The sequence below is a fragment of the Coregonus lavaretus genome (genome assembly GCF_964263955.1).
Source record: "Coregonus lavaretus genome assembly, chromosome: 31".
NCBI classification, from domain to species: Eukaryota; Metazoa; Chordata; class Actinopteri; order Salmoniformes; family Salmonidae; genus Coregonus; species Coregonus lavaretus.
In genome coordinates, this window is record NC_140018.1 from 39,535,179 (window position 1) to 39,559,577 (window position 24,399).

The 24,399-nt window shown below is 39.9% G+C and overlaps 1 protein-coding gene across 1 annotated transcript in view; it reads left to right on the forward strand.

Moving 5' to 3' along the window:
- LOC311106440 (putative E3 ubiquitin-protein ligase UBR7) overlaps positions 1 to 23,472 on the forward strand; it is a 28,770-nt gene extending 5,298 nt beyond the window's left edge. The window contains exons 4-12 of the mRNA XM_084148775.1: positions 10,761 to 10,821; positions 12,348 to 12,443; positions 12,545 to 12,598; positions 14,287 to 14,392; positions 15,846 to 15,967; positions 17,819 to 18,007; positions 18,109 to 18,286; positions 18,694 to 18,755; positions 22,567 to 23,472. Of these exons, the coding sequence (XP_084004901.1) occupies positions 10,761 to 10,821; positions 12,348 to 12,443; positions 12,545 to 12,598; positions 14,287 to 14,392; positions 15,846 to 15,967; positions 17,819 to 18,007; positions 18,109 to 18,286; positions 18,694 to 18,755; positions 22,567 to 22,659 (961 nt within the window). The 3' untranslated portion in view covers positions 22,660 to 23,472. The remainder of the gene's footprint in view (positions 1 to 10,760; positions 10,822 to 12,347; positions 12,444 to 12,544; positions 12,599 to 14,286; positions 14,393 to 15,845; positions 15,968 to 17,818; positions 18,008 to 18,108; positions 18,287 to 18,693; positions 18,756 to 22,566) is intronic.
- Positions 23,473 to 24,399: the final 927 nt, after the last annotated feature.

The following is a 24,399-nucleotide window of genomic DNA, read 5'->3' on the forward strand; positions in this document are numbered from 1 at the left end:
TTTCCCACAGGGGGAGCAGTATGGGAAAAAATAAATAAAAAAATGAATCATGTAAGTCGCTCTGGATAAGATGACGTAAAATGTAAATAGAATTTGAGAAAAGTACCATCAGTCGCTAAAATAGGTGTTAGAGGTATTTTTATTCTGATTCTAACTGTGAACAAGTGATATTTTCCAGAGCTTGAGTAGTGAAACAATAACTTGAAAAGATACTTACAGTGCCTTCAGAAAGTATTCATACCCCTTGACTTATTCCACATTTCGTTGCGTTAAACAGCCTGAATTCAAATGGATTAAATATTTTTTAAAAATCTCACCCATCTACACACTACCCCATAATGACAAATTGAAAACATGTTTTTAGAAATGTTTGCTAATTTATTGCAAATTAAATACGTATTCATTTACATATGTATTCACACCTCTGAGTCAATACTTTGTAGAAGCACCTTTGGCGGCGATTACAGCTTTGAGTCATCTTTTGGTATGTCTGTATCAGCTTTGCACATCTGGATTTGGACATTTTCTCAAGCTCTGTTAAGTTAGAGGGGGAGCGGCAGTGAACAGCAATCTTCAGGTCTTTCCACAGATTTTCAAAGGGATTCAAGTCTGGGCTTTTGCTGGGCCGCTCAAGGACTTTAACATTCTTGTCCTGAAGCCATTCCAGCTTTGCTTTGGCTGTATGCTTGGGGTCATTGTCCTGTTGGAACGTAAATCTTCGCCCCAGTCTAAGGTCGTTTGCATTCTGAAGCAGGTACTCATCAAGTATTTGCCTGTATTTGGCTCCATTAATTGTTCCGTCTATCCTTACCAGTCTCCCAGTCCCTTTGCCACTGAAAAACATCCCCAAAGCATTTTTTTCTTTAGGGGCTGGATCAGCTTTAATATTGTGGGTTCTATCAAGGTTGATATAAAATAACATGTAAAGTGTTGGTCCCATGTTTCATGAGCAGAAATAAAAGATCCCAGAAATTTTCCATACACATAAAAAGCTTATTTCTCTCATGTTGTGCACAAATTTGATTACATCCCTGTTAGTGAGCATTTCTCCTTTGCCAAGATAATCCATCCACCTGACAGGTGTGGGATATAAAAAAGCTGTCTAAAAGGCATGATCATTACACATGTGCAACTTGTGCTGAGGACAGTAAAAGGCCACTCTTAAATGTGCGGTTTTGTCACAACACTGCCACATATGTCTTAATTTTGAGGGAGCGTGCATTTGGCATGCTGACTGCAGGAATGTCCACCAGAGCTGTTGCAAGATAATTTAATGTTCATTTCTCTACCATAAGCCGCCTCCAATGTCATTTTAGAGAATTTGGCAGTACATCCAACTGGCCTTACAACGCAGACCTCGTGTAACCACGCCAGCCCAGAACCTCCACATCCGGCTTCTTCACCTGCAGGATCTGAGACCAGCCACCCAGGCAGCTGATGAAACGGAGGAGTATTTCTGTCTGTAATAAATCCCTTTTGTGGGGAAAAACCCATTCTGGGTTTCTCCCAGGCCCCACCCATGGCTGTGCCCCTGCCCAGTCATGTAAACTAATGAACAACAATACTTAGACTTCTACTTCCAATTATACATTTTACGGGCACGGTACATTTATACCAAAGTTATCGCTCTTTTCCTTTAGTTCCACCCTTCAGCTACCCTCAACCCCTCCCATCTATCTATGAAAACCATCAAGTTTTGTTTTCTGCTTGCCATATTTTTCAACTGTGCTGTTTCTCATAGTTTCTACAGAGTTTAAATGAAAACATATTTTTTGTAAGAGTATTATTATATTATTGATCGATTGACTATGGCTTTTCAAATCACCCAGCAGTGCTATTTGCAGAGTTAGTTTTAGGTAAATGTTGTGATTTTTCAGCCATTCCCAAACCTGCGACCAAAAACAAGCTACATATGGGCAGTACCAAAACAAGTGATCTAATTATTTTGTCTATTCGCAGCAAAATCTGCAGAGCTGGGATGATTGTATGCCCCATATACATAACATTCTATTAGTTGCATAATATTTTAAATTGAAAAACTACGTTTTGAATCCGGCGTTGTTTTGTGTATCAGTTCATAAACCATGTGCCATGGAACCGGCACATAAAAAATCTCTTCCCAACTATTTTGTAACCTGTATTGCGCAGCTGTCAATTTTTTGATACAATTAAAGATACACATTTTTTTTATCTTTAATGTATGGCTGACAGACAAGTTCCTTACCTTCTCCCCCTTCAACTTTGCCTCCTCCATTTTTGCAGTAATGCTGCAATCAGTTGGTTGTAATTTTGGATAGTGCAGACATTTTCATATATTTTTGTTAGCTCCACAAATAAACTGAAATATTACATTTACATAAATATTCAGACCCTTTACTCAGAACTTTGTTGAAGCACCTTTGGCAGCGATTACAGCCTCGTTTCTTCTTGGGTATGACACTACAAGCTTGGCACTTGAGTATTTGGGGAGTTTCTCCCATTCTTCTCTGCAGATCCTCTCAAGCTCTGTCAGGTTGGATGGGGAGTGTCGCTGCACAGCTATTTTCGGGTCTCCAGAGATGTTAGATCGGGTTCAAGTCTGGGCTCTAGCTGAGCCACTCAAGGACATTCGGAGACTTGTCCCAAAGCCACACCTGCATTGTCTTGGCTGTGTGCTTAGGGTCATTGTGCTGTTGGAAGGTGAACCTTTGCCCGAGTCTGAGGTCCTGAGCGCTCTGGAGCAGGTTTTCATCAAGGATCTCTCTGTACTTTGCTCCGTTCATCTTTCCCTCGATCCTGACTAGTCTCCCAGTCCCTGCCGCTGAAAAACATCCCCACAGCATGATGCTGCCACCACCATGCTTCACCGTAGGGATGATGCCAGGTGTCCTCCAGAAATGAGTTCAATCTTGGCTTCATCAGACCAGAGAATCTTGTTTCTCATAGTCTGAGAGTCCTTTAGGTGCCTTTTGGCAAACTCCAAGCGGGCTGTCATGTGCCTTTTACTGAGGAGTGGCTTCCGTCTGGCCACTCTACCAAAAAGGCCTGATTGGTGGAGTGCTGCAGAGATGGTTGTCCTTCTGGAAGGTTCTCCCATCTCGACAGAGGAACTCTGGAGCTCTGTCAGAGTGACCATCGGGTTCTTGGTCACCTCCCTGACCAAGGCCCTTCTCCCTCATTGCTCAGTTTGGCAAGGCGGCCAGCTCTAGGAAGAGTCTTGGTGGTTCCAAACTTCATCCATTTAAGAATGATGATGGAGGCCACAGCGTTCTTGGGGACCTTCAATGCTGCATACATTGTTTGGTACCCTTCCCCAGATCTGTGAGGATCTCTTGTTAAATACTGTTGAAGTAATATGGCTACAGGTTCATCTGCCTCACCTAAAGCCCATTCTGGTGGGAAGCTGTTATAGACCACCAAGTGCTAACAGTCAGTATCTGGATAACGTGAGAAATGCTTGATAATATATGTGATATCAATAGAGAGGTATACTTTCTGGGTGATTTTAAATATTGACTGGCTTTCATCAGGCTGCCCACTTTACACATTTATGAAATTACTTATCCCATTTACTAATAAGCATGCACCCACTAAGAAGAAAATGACAAACTGTTAAATCCCTGTGGATTGAGGAGGAATTGAAAAATGGTATGGTTGAGAGGGATGAGGCAAAAGAGATGGCAAATAAGTCTGGCTGTACACCCGATTGGCAAACGTATTGCAAATTGAGAAATCATGTGACTAAACTGAATGAAAAGAAGAAAGTAAACTATGAAACAAAGATAAATGACATAAAGAATGATAGTAAAAAGCTTTGGAGCACCTTAAATGACATTTCTGGTTTAAAAAAAAAGCAAACTCGGCTCCATCATTCATTGAATCAGATTAATCACAAAACCGACTGATATTGCCACCTACTTTAATTATTTTTTCATTGGCAAGTTTCGAAAATTTAGGCATGACATGCCAGCATATTGCATGACAGCTATATTGCAAATTAATTACTTAAAAATCATACAATGTGATTTTCTGGATTTTTGTTTTAGATTCCGTCTCTCACAGTTGAAGTGTACCTATGATAAAAATTACAGACCTCTACATGCTTTGTAAGTAGGAAAACCTGCAAAATCGGCAGTGTATCAAATAGTTGTTCTCCCCACTGTATGTAAATAAGGTATTTCTGTTTTTTATTTGCAAAAATGTCTAGAAACCTGTTTTCGCTTTGTCTTTACGGGTATTGAGGTTTGACTGATGAGAAAAATAAATAATTTAATCAATTTTAGAATAAGGCTGTAACGTAACAAAATGTGGAAAAATTTTACATTTTTAAAACATTTTTTCCCCAAAACATTTTTTAATCAATTGGTGTATTTATGTTTAGCCATTATATTTGTCTTATCTGGTGGATGAAACTGAAATTGCAACCAGTTTTCTATGGCTTGTTTTAAAAATAACTATATTTTGGAGATTATTTAATTTTCAAATAACCAAAAGTGAGAGGTTGTAATCTGGATAAAGGGAAAAAAGCCATTTTTTAACACTGGGTGAGCCACTCTTACAGTTCGAACTTTTGTATGACTGAAGCCTTTAGTGAGAGGTTCAATGCTTTAATATTGAATAATTGTATCCCTCCTAATTCATATTCATTATATAAATAGGCCCGTTTATTTTTGTCTGGCTTGCCGTTCCAAATAAAGTGGAATATTTTTTGCTCATATAATTTAAAAAACAAGTCGTTAGGTGTAGGCAGGGCCTTAAGTAAATAGGTAAACTGGGAAATGACTAAATAATTAATCAGGGTGATTTTTCCACAAATAGACAGGTGTTTATTTACCTTTCCATTGTAGCAAAAATAGATAAGATCTTGCTAACTTTCTATTAATATTTATTGTAGTGAGAATGTATTCATGAATACCGAGTATGTCCACTTCACCGTCAGACCATTTTATGGGAATGTAATTTTTTTATTTTCTGCGTTCCAATACGTAATATGGTACACTTATCATAGTTATGTTGTAATCCAGAGAGGTTAGAGAAATTATCTAAATCCTCTGAGTCTGTGCAGGGATTCAGATTGCGGATTTAAAAGTAAACATGAGTCGTCTGCGTACAATGATACCTTTTTGTTTTTAAGCCTTGGATTTCTAGCCCCTTGATATTATTGTTGGATCAGATTTTAATAGCTAACATTGATGGCCATAATAAATAGATATGCTGATAGTGGGCAACCTTGTTTTACTCCTCTTGACAGTTTAATACTTTCTAAGAAGTAGCCATTATTTACTATTTTACAGCTGGGGTGACTATACATAAATGTAACTATGAAAATGCATAAATCTAGGCTTTGTGTCCTCACTAAGAGGAACTTTAAAAACTTTAGTGAACAAGCTTTTTTAAATGGTCTTTATTTTAGTGACCTTGATTGTATCTAAGCTATCCCTGAACCTGATTTTAGCTTTAAGCTTTTTTGCAAATGTCTTCAATACTATTGTAGATAATCATGCCCCTTCAAAACTCTGAGAGTTAAAGGTAGATCGAATGCCTGGTTCATTCCTGAGTTATCTGAAGTCATTCATAAGAGAAATGTTGCCTGGGTCAAGGCCAGGAACACTGGCTTAGGCCCAGATTTGCAGTATTTTAGGCAACTGAGGAATCAATGAGTAAGACTGATCAAAAAGGCTAAATCTGATTATTATGTAACCACTCTTTCTGATTAGAAGGGGAACCCGGCTAAATTCTGGAAAACGGTCAAATCTCTAAAGGGTTGCATTTCCTCCTCTCTTCCCCAACAAATTAATTCAGACTCTGGCCCCATTACAGACAAAAATGCCATCATTTATGTATTTAATCATCATTTTATTTCAGCGGGCTATCTTTTTGAAAGAGCGTCTAACCCTTCTATCTCAAAGAGTGGGCAAAATGCGGATTCTGGAGTTTATGTGCTGCCACTCCATAAGGGCAGTGACAGTAGTGATCTTGATAATTATCGTCCCATCTCCAGGCTTCCATGTCTAGCCAAGATTCTCGAATCTTTGGTAAATAAGCAACTTCCCTCTTTTTATCTGAGCATGGTATTTTGAATATAACTCAATCTGGGTTTAGGCCAGGGCACAGCACTATCACAGCAACCACATTAGTTGTTAATGGTATTGTCAATGCTTTAGACACTAAAATGAATTGTGCTGCCTTGTTTGTGGACCTGTCTAAAGCATTTGATACTGTTGATCATGCTATTTTATTGGCCTGGGCTCTGACGCCTGCTCTTGGTTTCGTGATTATCTTAGTGACAGAACACAGGCCATCGTGATTGATGGGGTTAAATCTGAATTTCTTGAAGTACATTAAGGTGTTCTGCAGGGGTCGATACTAGGACCTGTTCTTTTCACTATTTATATAAATGCTATTGGTCAATCTGTTAAACATTTTAAATGTAATCTATATGTGGATGATACTATTATCTACGCAATTGCCACGACTGCTGACCTGACTGTGACAAGTCTGCAGTCTGATTTTGCAGTTGTGCAGGAAGCCCTTACTGATTTTAAAACTCGTGCTTAAACGGGGGAAACAAAATACATGTTGTTTTCAAGTTGTCGTAAGATTGTCTCAGATGGATTACATCTTCATTCATCGGATGGTTCTGTAATCAAACGAGTCCCTGCATACAAATACCTTGGTATTTGGATTGACAATGATTTTATCGTTGAAAAAACATACACATGAGCTTGTTAAGAAACTAAGATTTAAAGTGTGCTTTTTTTTTTACAGAAACAGATCTGGTCTCTTTCTAGTCAGCAGGAAGCAGATTGTGCAGTCAACCGTTCTACCTGTTCTTGATTATGGTGATACTATTTATCAAACTACCTCTACTCTTAAACCTCTGGATGGTTTTCACATAGCGCCCTTCATTTATCACAGGAGACAGTGCTGGACCTCTGAAGTCATGTAGATCACATCATTACGCTCTTTTTGTTTACAAAGCCCTGCTCCACAAACTTCTGGCTTACCTAACTTCACTGTTTAAGATTTTAAATTACAAGTTATCAAACCCGTTCACAGGGTTGGTTAACTCTGGAGACTCCTTTGGTGTCTACAGAGTTAGGTAAGTCAGCCATTTAGTTTTTTTGCTCCACATGTTTGGAATGATCTCCAAAATAAATGTTGAATAGATGCGTTAGTGTCCCTAGGGCAGTTCAGACAGAGGATTTTTATAATGAAGAATGTGTTTGTTTTAGTTGACTGTGTTTTTGTGTATATTTATGTTTGGCTGTGCAGTATGAATTGTGCTGTATTTTATTTGTTTTATATTGCATTTTGTATATGTATATGCAGGGTTCCCTTGTAAAAGAGACACTGGTCTCAGTGGTGACTCCTTGATTTAAATAAAGGTAAATAAAATATAATAGCATGATGCTGCCACCACCATGCTTCACGGTAGGGATGGTGTTAGACAGGTGTTGAGTGGTGCCTGGTTTTCTCCAGTCATAGCGCTTTGCATTCTGGCCAAAGAGTTCAATTTCCGTCTCATCAGACCACATAATATTTTGCCTTATGATCTCAGACTATTTCACGTGCCTTTTTCTCAGGAGTGGCTTCAGTCCATAAACCCCAGATTGGTGAAGTGCTGTAGAGACTGTTGTCCTTCTGGCAGGTTCTCCCACCTTAGCTAAGGAACTCTGTAGTTCTGTCAGTGTGGTCATTGGGTTCTTGGTCACCTCCCTGACCAAGGTCCTTCTTGCCCGGTTGCTCAGTTTGGTCAGACAGCCAGCTCTTGGCTGAGTGGGTAGTTCCACATTTTGTCAATTTCCAAATTATTGAGACCACTGTGCTCTTGGAAACTTTCAACACTCTATAAATAGTTTTATACCCTTCCCCAGATATATGCCTCATCACAATTCCGTGGACTTCATGGTATAGTTTCGGCTCGGACATGCACTGTCAACTGTGGGACCTTACAGTATATAGACGTGTGTTTCTTTCTAAATCATGTCCAAACAATTGAATTGGCCAGAGGTGGACTCCAATCAAGTTGCAGTGACTCAAGGATGATCAAATGAAATTGGATGCACCTGAGCTCAATTTGGAGTGTCATAGCAAAGGGGTGTAAATACTTCCGTAAATGAAATATGTTTCATTTTCAATACATTTGCAAAAAAATTTAAAAACATGTTTTCACTTCATCATTATGGGGTATTGTGTGTAGTGGGTGAGAAAAAAAAATATTCAATCAATTTTGAATTAAGGCTGTAAAACAACAAAATGTGGAATAAGTCAAGGGGTATGAATACTTTCTGAAGGCACTGTACGTGCCATGATTTTGACTTTCATTATAACCTTGTTTACGATCTGAGATACATGGAGCACTTTTACAATAAAGAAAATATAATAAACAGATCCACTGCAATTCAGTTACTGTATGTAAATAACTGACGAGAGTTTATGAAGAATGACAACAACCTATCGTTGTCGTCTAGTTTCTTTATTTACTTTCAACAACATAATTCAACAGTGTTAACTTATTAACATTTTTTAATGTAATCTCCAGTATCATTACAAAGTCTATTTTGCAAAATGATGAAATAGACTTTGATGATACTGAAGATTATACCATGGGCCATTAAGTATACTTAGTATTGGTTACTGTGTTTGGCCTCAGACACAGAGGCCTATAGCCTGCCCTGTAGATAATCATGGCGTTCTGCAATGAATAGATGGCAGACAGGGTATAGGCCAGTATGGTCAAACAGGCTGTTCTGGTTCTGCATCTTCTGGGGACCTATTGAAAACAGTACAACAATGATATAGCAAATTAAGATGCATAATGTATGCCTTTTTGTTTTGATGACAAAACAAAGTAGCCTACACACCTGTTGAAGTTTGTCGCTTTCAGAGTCCAACTCGAGCTCCGACTGATAGGTTGAATACCATGTACCTTTTGTTGTTGTTGTTTTCTGAAGGGATAAGGAGGTGTGCTCTAGACCTTCCTATTGGCTAATCAGGCTGTGTATGTAAATATCACATTTCATATTAAATTTTGTTTTCTAACGCCCACACGATCAGACTGAGCATTTCAGTGGCCCAAACAGGCTCAAGGAAAGAAATGATTTAAAAAATATATATATACAGTGGGGGAAAAAAGTATTTAGTCAGCCACCAATTGTGCAAGTTCTCCCACTTAAAAAGATGAGAGATGCCTGTCATTTTCATCATAGGTACACGTCAACTATGACAGACAAATTGAAAAAAAAAAATCCAGAAAATCACATTGTAGGATTTTTTATGAATTTATTTGCAAATTATGGTGGAAAATAAGTATTTGGTCACCTACAAAGAAGCAAGATTTCTGGCTCTCACAGACCTGTAACTTCTTCTTTAAGAGGCTCCTCTGTCCTCCACTCGTTACCTGTATTAATGGCACCTGTTTGAACTTGTTATCAGTATAAAAGACACCTGTCCACAACCTCAAACAGTCACACTCCAAACTCCACTATGGCCAAGACCAAAGAGCTGTCAAAGGACACCAGAAACAAAATTGTAGACCTGCACCAGGCTGGGAAGACTGAATCTGCAATAGGTAAGCAGCTTGGTTTGAAGAAATCAACTGTGGGAGCAATTATTAGGAAATGGAAGACATACAAGGCCACTGATAATCTCCCTCGATCTGGGGCTCCATGCAAGATCTCACCCTGTGGGGTCAAAATGATCACAAGAACGGTGAGCAAAAATCCCAGAACCACACGGGGGGACCTAGTGAATGACCTGCAGAGAGCTGGGACCAAAGTAACAAAGCCTACCATCAGTAACACACTACGCCGCCAGGGACTCAAATCCTGCAGTGCTAGACGTGTCCCCCTGCTTAAGCCAGTACATGTCCAGGCCCGTCTGAAGTTTGCTAGAGTGCATCCAGAAGAGGATTGGGAAAATGTCATATGGTCAGATGAAACCAAAATATAACTTTTTGGTAGAAACTCAACTCGTCGTGTTTGGAGGACAAAGAATGCTGAGTTGCATCCAAAGAACACCATACCTACTGTGAAGCATGGGGGTGAAAACATCATGCTTTGGGGCTGTTTTTCTGCAAAGGGACCAGGACGACTGATCCGTGTAAAGGAAAGAATGAATAGTGCCATGTATCGTGAGATTTTGAGTGAAAACCTCCTTCCATCAGCAAGGGCATTGAAGATGAAACGTGGCTGGGTCTTTCAGCATGACAATGATCCCAAACACACCGCCCGGGCAACGAAGGAGTGGCTTCGTAAGAAGCATTTCAAGGTCCTGGAGTGGCCTAGCCAGTCTCCAGATCTCAACCCCATAGAAAATCTTTGGAGGGAGTTGAAAGTCCGTGTTGCCCAGCGACAGCCCCAAAACATCACTGCTCTAGAGGAGATCTGCATGGAGGAATGGGCCAAAATACCAGCAACAGTGTGTGAAAACCTTGTGAAGACTTACAGAAAACGTTTGACCTGTGTCATTGCCAACAAAGGGTATATAACAAAGTATTGAGAAACTTTTGTTATTGACCAAATACTTATTTTCCACCATAATTTGCAAATAAATTCATTAAAAATCCTACAATGTGATTTTCTGGATTTTTTTCTCTCATATTGTCTGTCATAATTGACGTGTACCTATGATGAAAATGACAGGCCTCTCTCATCTTTTTAAGTGGGAGAACTTGCACAATTGGTGGCTGACTAAATAAAATTTTTCCCCACTGTATATATTATATAAAAAAACAACAGTGATTTAAAAAGACTGCATGGGGGCTTTAATTTTTGCAGGAATTTCCGCTGTGACTGTGGAAACAGCAAGTTTGGAGAGATGGCGTGCAAGCTATACTCAGTAAGTTTCCTTACATTTATTGAAATGATTTGGTAGTTTGACTTCGAGACATTGGGTCAAGAACAGCATGATAGGCATGTTTTCTATATGAAGCCAGCTACAAGAGTACTACAGTGGTAGAAAAAGTACCCCCTAAATGGAAATAAATATTGTTCAATATTAACTTTGCATAATATTGTAGTGTATATTTATACCCCAGACCATTGGTTTCCAAATATTCTATGAGTAAAATATTGCTATTCTGATTTTTTATTTTAAATCATAAATCATTGCTGTTCCAATTAAGCCCTGTTTACATTGAAACACATTGGCATTGTGTTGATATCCCTACATTTGTGCATATTATGCATCTATTCATGGTGCCTTTACCAAGATTAAAAACAATTAAGAACAATTCAAAGAATCTGTACTCTCCGAGACGTTTGGAGTGGGCAGGTAGTCATTGATGCAGAGAGGGAAAAATAAGATTAGGCTTGAAGGATTGCAGGGACAGAAGACCTACAAGTAGTGAACAAAAATTGAAACAAATGAGGGACAAGATGACTATTGGACGGCTACTCAGTTTGAGCCGGGGCATTGTCATCTTGTTGTCCCTCATTCATCCAGGTGTTTCTTATTTTTTGGTTCACCACATATACCTTTTGTAATACAACAGTAGAGAAGGCAATTTGAAACTGTCTTCGAACAGGCTTTAGGAAGACAAGTTGAACTAATTAATAAAAATAGGAGTACAGCAAATGTGAATTAGCTTTCAGATAATTCATTAAAAGTTGTTTGTGTTATGGTCTTTGTGCATGGCGTCTTATCAAGAGGGTCAGTGCGGGGGCAGGTTTTTGTTCTAACCAAGCAGTAACACACCTGATTCAACTAATCAGGTCTTGATTTAAGTCTGTGATTAGTTTAATCTGGTTTGTACTGGTTTGCAAGAACAAAAGCCTGAGCCCAAATTGATCTCTACGGCTAAGATTGGACACCCCCTGTTATAAATGCTACTTCCATGATGAATAGTAATGATCAATTGATTTTAATAACTTTAGGGGATATGATTATAATTGAAGCATAAGAAATGTCTGTTTTAAGTTTTCAGCATTTGGAAATGAATTACAATTGATTATTTAAGAGGTGGGCTTATTTGGAACACCCATGTGCTTAAAGGGTACATTCGGTACCCATTAAGCCCAGTCTGGACTTTTCACACATTTTATTACAAAAAATTCTCACATAAAAAAAGAGAGTAAGTAAAGTAATACAATTTTACATGAGAGATTAATCTTACATGTTATCTCTACTTTTTTAAATAAAAATTAGGGCTGTATATGTTAGAAATGTCTAAACTTAGATTCAGGTGGGCTTAATAGGTACATTTACCTGAATTGATAAGTGGAATGAATTGTGTTAGTGCTAGGGCAAAAACAAAAATATGCATCCCTTTGGGTACCCAGGACCAGGATTGGGAGACACTGATCTTGGCATAGAGTACAGTACTACATGGCCCATGATTACTGATTATGCTTTTTTTCCTTTAGGACAAGAATGAGTTGAACACAGAGAACAAATACAGTCACAATTTTTTTGGTCTGTATTGCACCTGTAACAGACCGTATCCAGACCCAGAAGACCTGGTAAGGAGTGGACCATTCACCTCAAATAGAGTCTATGAATTGGTTTTTAGAAATCAGTATTCCAGTGAAGAGCTATTGACCGAAACGTGTGTATTTCTCAGGTTGAAGATGAGATGATTCAGTGCATTGTCTGCGAGGACTGGCTTCATGGCAGGGTAAGGCCTTTGTGGAGCATCAAAGCATAAGGATGTGTTCCAGATGCACAGGTCCCTGGGCACGTATTCACAAAGTGTCTCAGAGAAGGAGTGCTGATCTAGAATCAGTTTTGCACTTTAAATCATAATTAATAAGATCAGTGAGATCTGATCCTAGATCAACACTCCTTCTCTGAGACTCTTTGTGAATACAGGACAAATTATTTATAGGCCTGGAGAAGTGTTTAACACAGGGTTCTGTTGTTCCAGCCCAGCACCAACACTGGATTCAGCTAAAGCCATACAAAGTTGATTTTACTGTTTCCAGACCCAGACCCAGAAGACCTGGTAAAAAAAAAACAATGGATTCTTTTGAATTATATGAATCGATTCTTTAAAACGATTATTCTTGACAAAATTAATGATTCAATTCGTTGTTGTAGTAGTTCAATCGCGGTGAATCGAATCATATGAATCAAAATAATCATTTGTGAATGAATCTCGAACAATAATTCAAGCTGTAGCAGTCCTTTTGGATTATGTGGCTGCATAACTTGTTTTGTAGATACTTCAATTTGATTTGGGCATCAGTTTATGGGACATCGCAACTTAATAGATGCTAGTAAGCCTGCAAAGCAAACACTTCTAAAGTAAGATAAATATGGGTAAACTAGAAAGGGTACATTTCCTGAAGGAAATGTGTGTTTGCTTCATCTGTGTAAAAATATGTGTATGGTAGTGGGAGATGTGTGAAATGTAGAATTCAAGCTGAATAGAAGCTGAAGTCGTTTGTTATAGTAAGAATAGGTCAGATTACTTTAGTAGACTGCTATATACACTATATTTCAGCTAGCACATCAATTAATACAAATAGCAGAACTATGCCACTGAAAAATGAACTGTGCCTAAAACTCAGCCGTTACAGGCTTTCAATGGTGCTATCCAACTCCTGACACCAATGTAGTTAATTAGGGGGGGGGGGTACCCTGACCAAGACTCAAACTGGTCCCTGTGACTGTCTTTCCAAAACCATTATACCAAAAGTTTAACATTTATTGGTAATGTTGCTAGGTGTTGTACTAAGGTTGTTTAGTAATTTTACAAAGGGTTCGATTATGATATATATATATATATATATATATATATATATATATATATATATATATATATTATTGTGATTTTTGATTTGCTTGCTCGCCTTACAAAAAAAAAAAAAAAATATGGTAACAGTAAATTAACTTTGTATGGCCTAATCGTGGTCCAGATTAAATGGGTGTGTTCAGTAGGACACAACGTAGCAAAATGTTTTAAAATGGAAAGCGAAAATGAGTATTCTTATTAGACAGGTTCAGGTAGGAGCTCCTCTGTTACAAAACGCTTTCTCGTGTTTTGTGCCTGCTGAACACAGCTCATGATATGTTGAGAATTGCGTTAGTGCCAGGCTGGAATAAAAGCCTGTACACCCAGTAGCTCTACAGAACCGGAGAAGGAGAACCCTGGTTTAACATCCGGGAACCACATCAACATAATATACAGATCCTATAATCTGTGACGTCCTGCTCAGAATCTGTAGTCCTATATCTTGAACGCTTCCCGAGTCTGTAACTCAAGTCCGGTCTGGTCTTAACAGTGGACCCTTGATGCCATAACTGCTCATATGAGCACATGCTATATGAGCATTATATGAGTGTTATTACTGTTTCCTCTAGCACTTGGGCTGCCCTGTGCCGGAGTGTGTGGAGCTCCAGGAGATGGTGTGTGAGTCCTGCATGAACAAGGCTCCTTTCCTGTGGACCTACGCTACTCTTCTGGCAGGTACTCTCATAGAGATCCTATAATTGACAGTTATTCTATATTTAATTCTATTTGTACTCTCTCCTTACCTTCAGTTTACTGGCATGCCCTGATTATCAGCTAATTCGGAAAGAAAACACAAACAAACTTCAGGATAAGAGACATCCTTTAGGCCTACTCTTGAGTTATTTTGAGAGACTACGTTGAGTATGTTTACATGAACACTAATAATTCGATATTAAACTGATTATGGCAGTAGGCCGAGTATGGCATTAGTCATGTAAACACCTTACTCTGCTTATCTTAATCGGTGTAAGGTCATAATCGAAGTAAGCATACGCCGAGTAAAACACCTGGTTTTGTGGCCAATCTTTCAAATTATTAGGACATGTAAACAGCTGTGTATTTGATCTGCGCATGTGCTAGCATGAGCAGTGCAAGCTTCCTTTTGTGTGAGTGAAGTGAGTACGGAAAAACTGAAAGTATGCATCTTAGAAATAGTTTTCACATACAAACATTATATGTCTGAACTCTGAATCAAATATTTTTCACAAAAAGAACATGGTAGAACGTTTATTTTGATTGGCGATTTTCTGCATTTATCAGAGTTCCATCAGGTAGCCTGATTTCAGAGGTGTCCATGTAAACAGGATAATTAGGGAAATCGATCTTCTTGAAAAGCATGTAAACGTTTAAATCAAACTATTATATTAATCTGACTATTCACAATCGTATTATTGTGTGCATGTAACAGTACTGAGTACGTTTACATGCACAGTAATAATTCAATATTAAACCAATTATGGCCGTAGGCAGATTATTCAATAGTTATGTAAACATCTTACTCTGTTTATCTTAATCAGCGTAAGTTCAAAATCGAAGTAAGTGTACGCTGATTAAAACACCTGGTTTTCTGAGCAATCTTTAGAATGATTAAGACATGTAAACACCTTAATCGGCGTTCCAGCAGTGTATTTGATCTGCGCATGTGCTAGCAACAGCCGAGCGAGTCTACCTCTTTTAGCGCGAGTGAAGTGAGTTCGGAACAACTGAATGTATGCATCTTAGAAGTAGTTTTCACAAACTTTATATGTCTGAACTCAGAATCAAAAAAATGCTTCCCAAAAATAACATGGTCACTGTGGTAGAACATTTCTTTTGATTGGCGAGGTAGCCTAATTTCAGATGTGTCCATGTAAACAGGATTATTAGGGAAATTGTTCTCGTTGCAAAGCATGTAAACGTTTTAATCAAACTCTTATATTAATCCGACTATCTACAATAATCACATCATTGTGTGCATGTACTCATTGTGGTTTTAGTCTTTATTTTAGGCTTCTATGTGAACGTACAATACTTATGAAACTCCACCCACCCCCCCTCTCGATGAAGTGTGCACTAGTTCGCTACCCCTCGCGTTGAATAGGATTAGATTGGTTAAGTGGCTTCATGTTGTTTTGTATTTCTCATCCAGTGCCTGCTGCGACCAAAGCCAGCCCCTGCAAAGCGGAGGGGGAGCTGAAGAAAGACCATGAGGAGGGCAAGAACACAACAGAGGATGCCTCCACAAGCCTCAACAACCAGGGGGAAGAGAAGGTACTCACTCCACCTCTCTCAATACAAAGCTTAATCTACACTCAATGTTACGAGGACAATGAAAAGCATGTAATTTTTTACACTACATTCAAAGTCATGAATGAACCAGTAGACGGATATCTTGTTTTGATAGTATCATTCAGAAAGGGATATTATGACCAGATAAAATGGATGGAAATATATTACATTGACAACTTCTTCAATCTTGCTTCATGCATTATTAGGGGGTTCACAGCGAAGCAGTATGTAGGTGCATGGTACATCTCTTAACTTAATTTGAGAAAAGCTAAGGGATTGGTTATGAGATGGCTGAGTTATTGATAAATCAGGAAATCTGATTGTATGTGGCCATTTAAACCACTGTAAATCCACTCCAGTGGTCTATCAACTTGAAACATGTCATCGCGATCTTGGACGTCCCTAAAATGAACCACACTGAATTTGGTATTTACTCATTCTTTGCTTATCTAACGCTAATGCTCAAAATCATCTGCAATGATCTTCTCCACATGAACCATAAGTTAGATTGACTCCAGATTTGGCATATAGACTCAATGAATTAGCCTCAAATGAATTTGAGAATGATTAGTTGCTGCATTCAATGTCAGCCACGCTACACCACTAGATGGCACCATATCACACCAGGGCTATAAGAACTGAACCGATGGACATGGGTCCATAAAATTTGGTATGTAAACCTTATGTATATGTCCTTAGAAGCTGTTTGAATATAAAGTCACTGCAACCTTAGATGGCTGCACCAGAGCAGTTGGTGGCACTATAGATGTCATTGGCACCAGTGGCACCATAGGATACTAGAGCAATAACTTGATCAAGTGGACTGTCTCATGCAAAAGAATGTTACATTTAAATTATGCAGACGAACAAGGTGAAATATCGTGAAAATAACACTGAAAATATTTCAAAATCTTAACATAAACCATAAAAAAATGTACTCCGGAATTGTTATATGAACGTAATACAAAAAGAAAAGAAGGAAGCCTGTACAGAATACAAATATTCCAAAACATGCATCCTGTTTGCAACAAGGTACTAAAGGAATAATGCAAAAAATGTGGCAAAGCAATTAACTTTTTGTCCTGAAAACAAAGTGTTATGTTTGGGGCAAATTGAATACAACACATTACTGAGTACCACGCTCCATATTTTCAAGCATAGTGGTGGCTGCATCATGTTTGAGTTTTTCAGGATAAAAAATAAACGGAATGTACAGGAAAAAAAGTACAGGAAAAATCCTAGAGGAAAACCTGGTTGTCTGCTTTCCACCAGACACTGGGACATTAATTTACCTTTCAGCAGGACAATAACCTAAAAACACAAGGCCAAATCTACACTGGAGTTGCTTACCAAGACAGTGGCCGAGTTACAGTTTTGACTTAAATCGGCTTGAAAATCTATGGCAAGACTTGAAAATGGTTGTCTAGCAATGATCAACAACCAATTTGACAGATCTTGAAGAATTTTGAAAATAATAAATGGGCAAATATTGTACAATCCAGGTGTGCAAAGCACTTACCCAGAAAGACTCATAGCTGTAATCGCTGCCAAAGGTGATTCTCACATGTATTGACTCAGGATTTTGAATGCTAATGTAAATTATATTTCTATATTGAATGTGTAATACTGTTTATCCTTTCTTTCTTAATTCCCTTCCTTCTTAGACTTCACATATCAGACCGAAATGGATAAGTTAGAGCAATGTGTCCACTTTCTAACCTAATGCTTTCAATCTCTCCATTTATGTCTCACCTTTTGCAATCACATTGAGGATGGAAAGATGCATCCAGTTTTCAAACAGAGGACATTGTGTGACATCTGTCCTTCTCGCAGGTAAATGCCAATGGGGGGCCAGGTTGCAAAAGGGCGCACCAGGAGATAGAGGGAGGCTCGCCCTCCAAAGCACCCTCTGAGTGCAGGCTCAAGGAGCTGAGGGGCACAGGGACAGAGAGAGCAGAGTCTGGAGCTGTGTTCTGGCCATCAGCCTGGAGAACCAAACTCTGTTCCTGTGTCAGCTGCAAGGTATGTCATCACCACTTCTTATCAGTGGTGATAAGAAGTGGTAGAATTACCATTGACAATGGGAAAACTGTTGCTCACCGCTTCCTCCCTCTCTCTGGCAGAAATTCTATGCCGACGTGAGTGTGTCCTTCCTCCTGGATGAGTCGGACACTGTCCTAGCCTACGAGAACAAAGGCAAGACCACTGAACAGGAGCAGGCAGGGAGCACCGAGGGTCGCGACCCCCTGATGTCGGCCCTCAACACCCTGGGCCGGGTTCAGCAGCTGGAGATAATCCATGGTATGAAATGTGGTAGGGGGTTAAAGAAAGAGCGGGAGAGAGACAGCCAGTACCAGTTATCTCTCTATCCCTTTGATGTTTGCAGATCTGAAGGTTCTGGGTAGGTATGTGTAGTGGAGGAGCTTCCATCATTATAACACCGTACAGACCTGCATCCATCAAAGTGTTAGGGGTAGGGAGATAATTGGGACCAGCTGACAGGGAGAGCATGAGTGAGGGAAGGAGGGGGAGGCAGGTGTTGGATGGGTTGTTAGTTAGAGCCATTCCCTCAGCTGTATTGATTGAAAAACAGATTGAATTTATTTTGTGAGGCTAACTGGGTAACAAGCCAAGTGGAGACAACCATTGGTGCCTTAATCAGAAAATACAGCTGCTTTTTAAAGTTGTTTTATTTTGCTGGTTCTCAGGGTACAATGACATGAAGACTGAGCTGAAGGATTTCCTGCAGAGATTTGCTGCAGAAGGAAAGGTAGGTAAAACCTGCCAATTTACCAGCACACACAGACACAGACACACACCCACACTATTCAGTTGAATGATTAAAGGGCAATTCCACCACTTTTCAACCTCATTTTCATGATTTCCAGCACAATACCAGTGTCTACATGTGGAAACAGCTAATTTCTAAGTTATGTAGAAAAATATTAAAGTTAAAATGTTCTACCCGATGACATCATCAAAAGTTAAAACATTTTAAAAACAGTGATTTTAAAACACTAGATATTCGCGGTGATGTGGGGAGCAAGAAAACAGACCTCCCTCTGGCTAGAAACTCGTTGCAGGTTTAAAAAATCCCAGTTTTTCCTACTTTTAATCCGACCCTGTGATGTCACAGAGAAGCATTTTCAGGACCTTTCTTCTTATCTTTTTAACCACAGATCATAGAGACTCATATTTCACATACAGTTGAAGTCGGGAAGTTTACATACACCTTAGCCAAATACATTTAAACTCAGTTTTTCACAATTCCTGACATTTAATCCTAGTAAACATTCCCTGTCTTAGGTCAGTTAGGATCACCACTTTATTTTAAGAATGTGGAATGTCAGAATAATGGTAGAGAGAATTATTTATTTAAGCTTTTATTTCTTTCATCACATTCCCAGTGGGTCAGAAGTTTACATACACTCAATTAGTATTTGGTAGCATTGCCTTTTAAATTGTTTAACTTGGGTAAAACGTTTCAGGTAGCCTTCCACACGCTTCCCACAATAAGTTGGGTGAATTTTGGCCCATTCCTCCTGACAGAGCTGGTGTAACTGAGTCAGGTTTGTAGGCCTCCTTGCTCGCACACGCTTTTTCAGTTCTGCCCACACATTTTCTATAGGATTGAGGTCAGGGCTTTGTGATGGCCACTCCAATACCTTGACTTTGTTGTCCTTAAGCCATTTTGCCACAACTTTGGAAGTATGCTTGGGGTCATTGTCCATTTGGAAGACCCATTTGCGACCAAGCTTTAACTTCCTGACTGATGTCTTGAGATGTTGCTTCAATATATTCACATCATTTTTCTTCCTCATGATGCCATCTATTTTGTGAAGTACACCAGTCCCTCCTGCAGCAAAGCACCCCCACAGCATGATGCTGCCACCCCCGTGCTTTTCTTTTCTATGGCGGTTTTGGAGCAGTGGCTTCTTCATTGCTGAGCAGCCTTTCAGGTTATGTCGATATAGGACTCGTTTTACTGTGGATATAGATATTTTTTGTACCTGTTTCCTCCAGCATCTTCACAAGGTCCTTTGCTGTTGTTCTGGGATTGATTTGCACTTTTCGCACCAAAGTACGTTCATCTCTAGGAGACAGAAAGCGTCTCCTTCCTGAGCGGTATGACTGCTGCATGGTCCCATGGTGTTTATACTTGCGTACTATTGTTTGTACAGATGAATGTGGTACCTTCAGGCGTTTGGAAATTGCTCCCAAGAATGAACCAGACTTGTGGAGGTCTACAATTATTTTTCGGAGGTCTTGGCTGATTTCTTTTGATTTTCCCATGATGTCAAGCAAAGAGGCACTGATATTGAAGGTAGGCCTCGAAATACATCCACAGGTACACCTCCAATTGACTCAAATGATGTCAATTAGCCTATCAGAAGCTTCTAAAGCCATGACATCATTTTCTGGAATTTTCCAAGCTGTTGGAAAAATTACTTGTGTCAGGCACAAAGTAGATGTCCTAACCGACTTGCCAAAACTATAGTTTGTTAACAAGAAATTTGTGGAGTGGTTGAAAAACAAGTTTTAATGACTCCAACCTACAGTGGGGAGAACAAGTATTTGATACACTGCCGATTTTGCAGGTTTTCCTACTTACAAAGCATGTAGAGGTCTGTAATTTTTATCATAGGTACACTTCAACTGTGAGAGACGGAATCTAAAACAAAAATCCAGAAAATCACATTGAATGATTTTTAAGTAATTAATTTGCATTTTATTGCATGACATAAGTATTTGATCACCTACCAACCAGTAAGAATTCCGGCTCTCACAGACCTGTTCGTTTTTCTTTAAGAAGCCCTCCTGTTCTCCACTCATTACCTGTATTAACTGCACCTGTTTGAACTCGTTACCTGTATAAAAGACACCTGTCCACACACTCAATCAAACAGACTCCAACCTCTCCACAATGGCCAAGACCAGAGAGCTGTGTAAGGACATCAGGGATAAAATTGTAGACCTGCACAAGGCTGGGATGGGCTACAGGACAATAGGCAAGCAGCTTGGTGAGAAGGCAACAACTGTTGGCGCAATTATTAGAAAATGGAAGAAGTTCAAGATGACGGTCAATCACCCTCGGTCTGGGGCTCCATGCAAGATCTCACCTCGTGGGGCATCAATGATCATGAGGAAGGTGAGGGATCAGCCCAGAACTACACGGCAGGACCTGGTCAATGACCTGAAGAGAGCTGGGACCACAGTCTCAAAGAAAACCATTAGTAACACACTACGCCGTCATGGATTAAAATCCTGCAGCGCACGCAAGGTCCCCCTGCTCAAGCCAGCGCATGTCCAGGCCCGTCTGAAGTTTGCCAATGACCATCTGGATGATCCAGAGAAGGAATGGGAGAAGGTCATGTGGTCTGATGAGACAAAAATAGAGCTTTTTGGTCTAAACTCCACTCGCCGTGTTTGGAGGAAGAAGGATGAGTACAACCCCAAGAACACCATCCCAACCGTGAAGCATTGAGGTGGAAACATCATTCTTTGGGGATGCTTTTCTGCAAAGGGGACAGGACGACTGCACCGTATTGAGGGGAGGATGGATGGGGCCATGTATCGCGAGATCTTGGCCAACAACCTCCTTCCCTCAGTAAGAGCATTGAAGATGGGATGTGGCTGGGTCTTCCAGCGTGACAACGACCCGAAACACACAGCCAGGGCAACTAAGGAGTGGCTCCGTAAGAAGCATCTCAAGGTCCTGGAGTGGCCTAGCCAGTCTCCAGACCTGAACCCAATAGAAAATCTTTGGAGGGAGCTGAAAGTCCGTATTGCCCAGTGACTGCCCCGAAACCTGAAGGATCTGGAGAAGGTCTGTATGGAGGAGTGGGCCAAAATCCCTGCTGCAGTGTGTGCAAACCTGGTCAAGATCTACATGAAACGTATGATCTCTGTAATTGTAAACAAAGGTTTCTGTACCAAATATTAAGTTCTGCTTTTCTGATGTATCAAATACTTATGTCATGCAATAAAATGCAAATTAATTACTTAAAAATCATACAATGTGATTTTCTGGATTTTTGTTTTAGATTCCGTCTCTCACAGTTGAAGTGTACCTATGATAAAAATTACAGACCTCTACATGCTTTGTAAGTAGGAAAACCTGCAAAATCGGCAGTGTATCAAATACTTGTTTTCCCCACTGTAAGTTCCGACTTCAACTGTATGTAGACACTGGTATGGTGCTGGAGATAATGAATATGAGGTTGAAAAGTGGTGGAATTGTCCTTTAAGCATATCCGCATCGTCATTTTATTGTCCTCAGACTATAATGATAGTATTAATGAGAGGATTGTTTTGACCTATATTCACATTGTGTTCTCTGGATCTGAAATGCCACCTCCTGGCTGTCCTGTCCTTGGTGTGTGACCATGTGCTCAAACTTTTATTTAAAGTAAATGTCCAATGAAAATCTCATTCTTAAAAGCTCATATTCTGTCAAAATTGTACTCCTAATGTGACCTTGATTGGTTGTATCCAAAGTCGCTCGCTACACACTTTCCAGAAAAAAATACACCCAATAAATGAGGCATAAAAAGTTTGTGCCTCGTCCCCTCCTCTTCCAGGTGGTGACTCCTGAGGACATCCGTCAGTTCTTCGAACAGCAGCAGAGCCGCAAGAGACGACGGGCCAATGCGGGCCAGTACTACTGCAGCTGAGCCGTCTCCATCCCATCTGCTCTCGCCTGTTAGTATAGCTGTTTTCCTTTTGATTCTTTCCACTGAATATCATTGCCTTACATCCAATATCATCTTTGAGTTAAATGCCTCAGCTGTTGTTGTAAAAAAGAAAGAAAATGCAGTTAAAAAAAAAAAGTAATTGAACTTTGTATGAGCTTTCGTGTTATCTTCTTTTGGGCAGTATGCTTTGCTGTACTGTACTCTGGGCTCTGCCTTAAGAGTTGCTATGTAATGTGATTTGTCTAACTATTGAGGCTAAGCAGGTCAGTGAACTGACATTTGATTGAAGTGGATTACTTTTTCAAGAGGGAAATGTTTGTCCGTCTATCATGGCTCGCCAAATACTTTGTTTTGACTGGAGAGAGTTTGTCTGCTAGCAACAGTCTTCCAGACAACAGACAGAGCGGTGACCCCAGTCTTATTATGGTGACCCCTTCACCTTTCATTTACCTTTTGCATTTGAAGATTCACGTCAATGGATTTGCTCTTCAAAGCTCATTCAAACTGAACGCATTATCCATTGCTGCACCGCAAATCAAGGTTAAGCTGGTCAATACAAAGGCATTGTTTTGTCTAGTGATTTATCATTCCCACAACATGCTTTCTTTCCTTAGTGGCACTTATGTTGCAGTTACCTTAGTGCTGTCACAGCTGATGACAGTACTAAATCTCATGATTGCAGTACCCTGACCCACTAGTACAGTTTGCCTGTTAAAGGACCACACTTAGTATTACCATTGGTTTCTCTGTTCTAATGTTCACTCTTTGAGAAATAAAGCTATGAATAATGTACATTGTTTTAGCGTCATTGTTACTCCTAGCAGTCCCATCTGGGAGCCATCCACCCATACATTAAAGAGAATATTATGGAAGTTGAAATACATTTTTGCTAGCTTTAATACCCCACATGCTGATTTTTCAGACATCTGGCAAACCATTAAGGGGATATTTTAATCAAACTATCACACAAGCAATGGAGTTTAGCCAATCGATCAGAAAGCACTAAATCTCTTCCTTGTGAGATCCAAAATGATTATGAACCCGTCCGTTTGAATGTGTTGCTAACATTAGTATATACACTGCTCAAAAAAAATAAAGGGAACACTTAAACAACACAATGTAACTCCAAGTCAATCACACTTCTGTGAAATCAAACTGTCCACTTAGGAAGCAACACTGATTGACAATGCATTTCACATGCTGTTGTGCAAATGGAATAGACAACAGGTGGAAATTATAGGCAATTAGCAAGACACCCCCAATAAAGGACTGGTTTTGCAGGTGGTGACCACAGACCACTTCTCAGTTCCTATGCTTCCTGGCTGATGTTTTGGTCACTTTTGAATGCTGGAGGTGCTTTCACTCTAGTGGTAGCATGAGACGGAGTCTACAACCCACACAAGTGGCTCAGGTAGTGCAGCTCATCCAGGATGGCACATCAATGCGAGCTGTGGCAAGAAGGTTTGCTGTGTCTGTCAGCGTAGTGTCCAGAGCATGGAGGCGCTACCAGGAGACAGGCCAGTACATCAGGAGACGTGGAGGAGGCTGTAGGAGGGAAACAACCCAGCAGCAGGACTGCTACCTCCGCCTTTGTGCAAGGAGGAGCAGGAGCAGCACTGCCAGAGCCCTGCAAAATGACCTCCAGCAGGCCACAAATGTGCATGTGTCTGCTCAAACGGTCAGAAACAGACTCCATGAGGGTGGTATGAGGGCCCGACG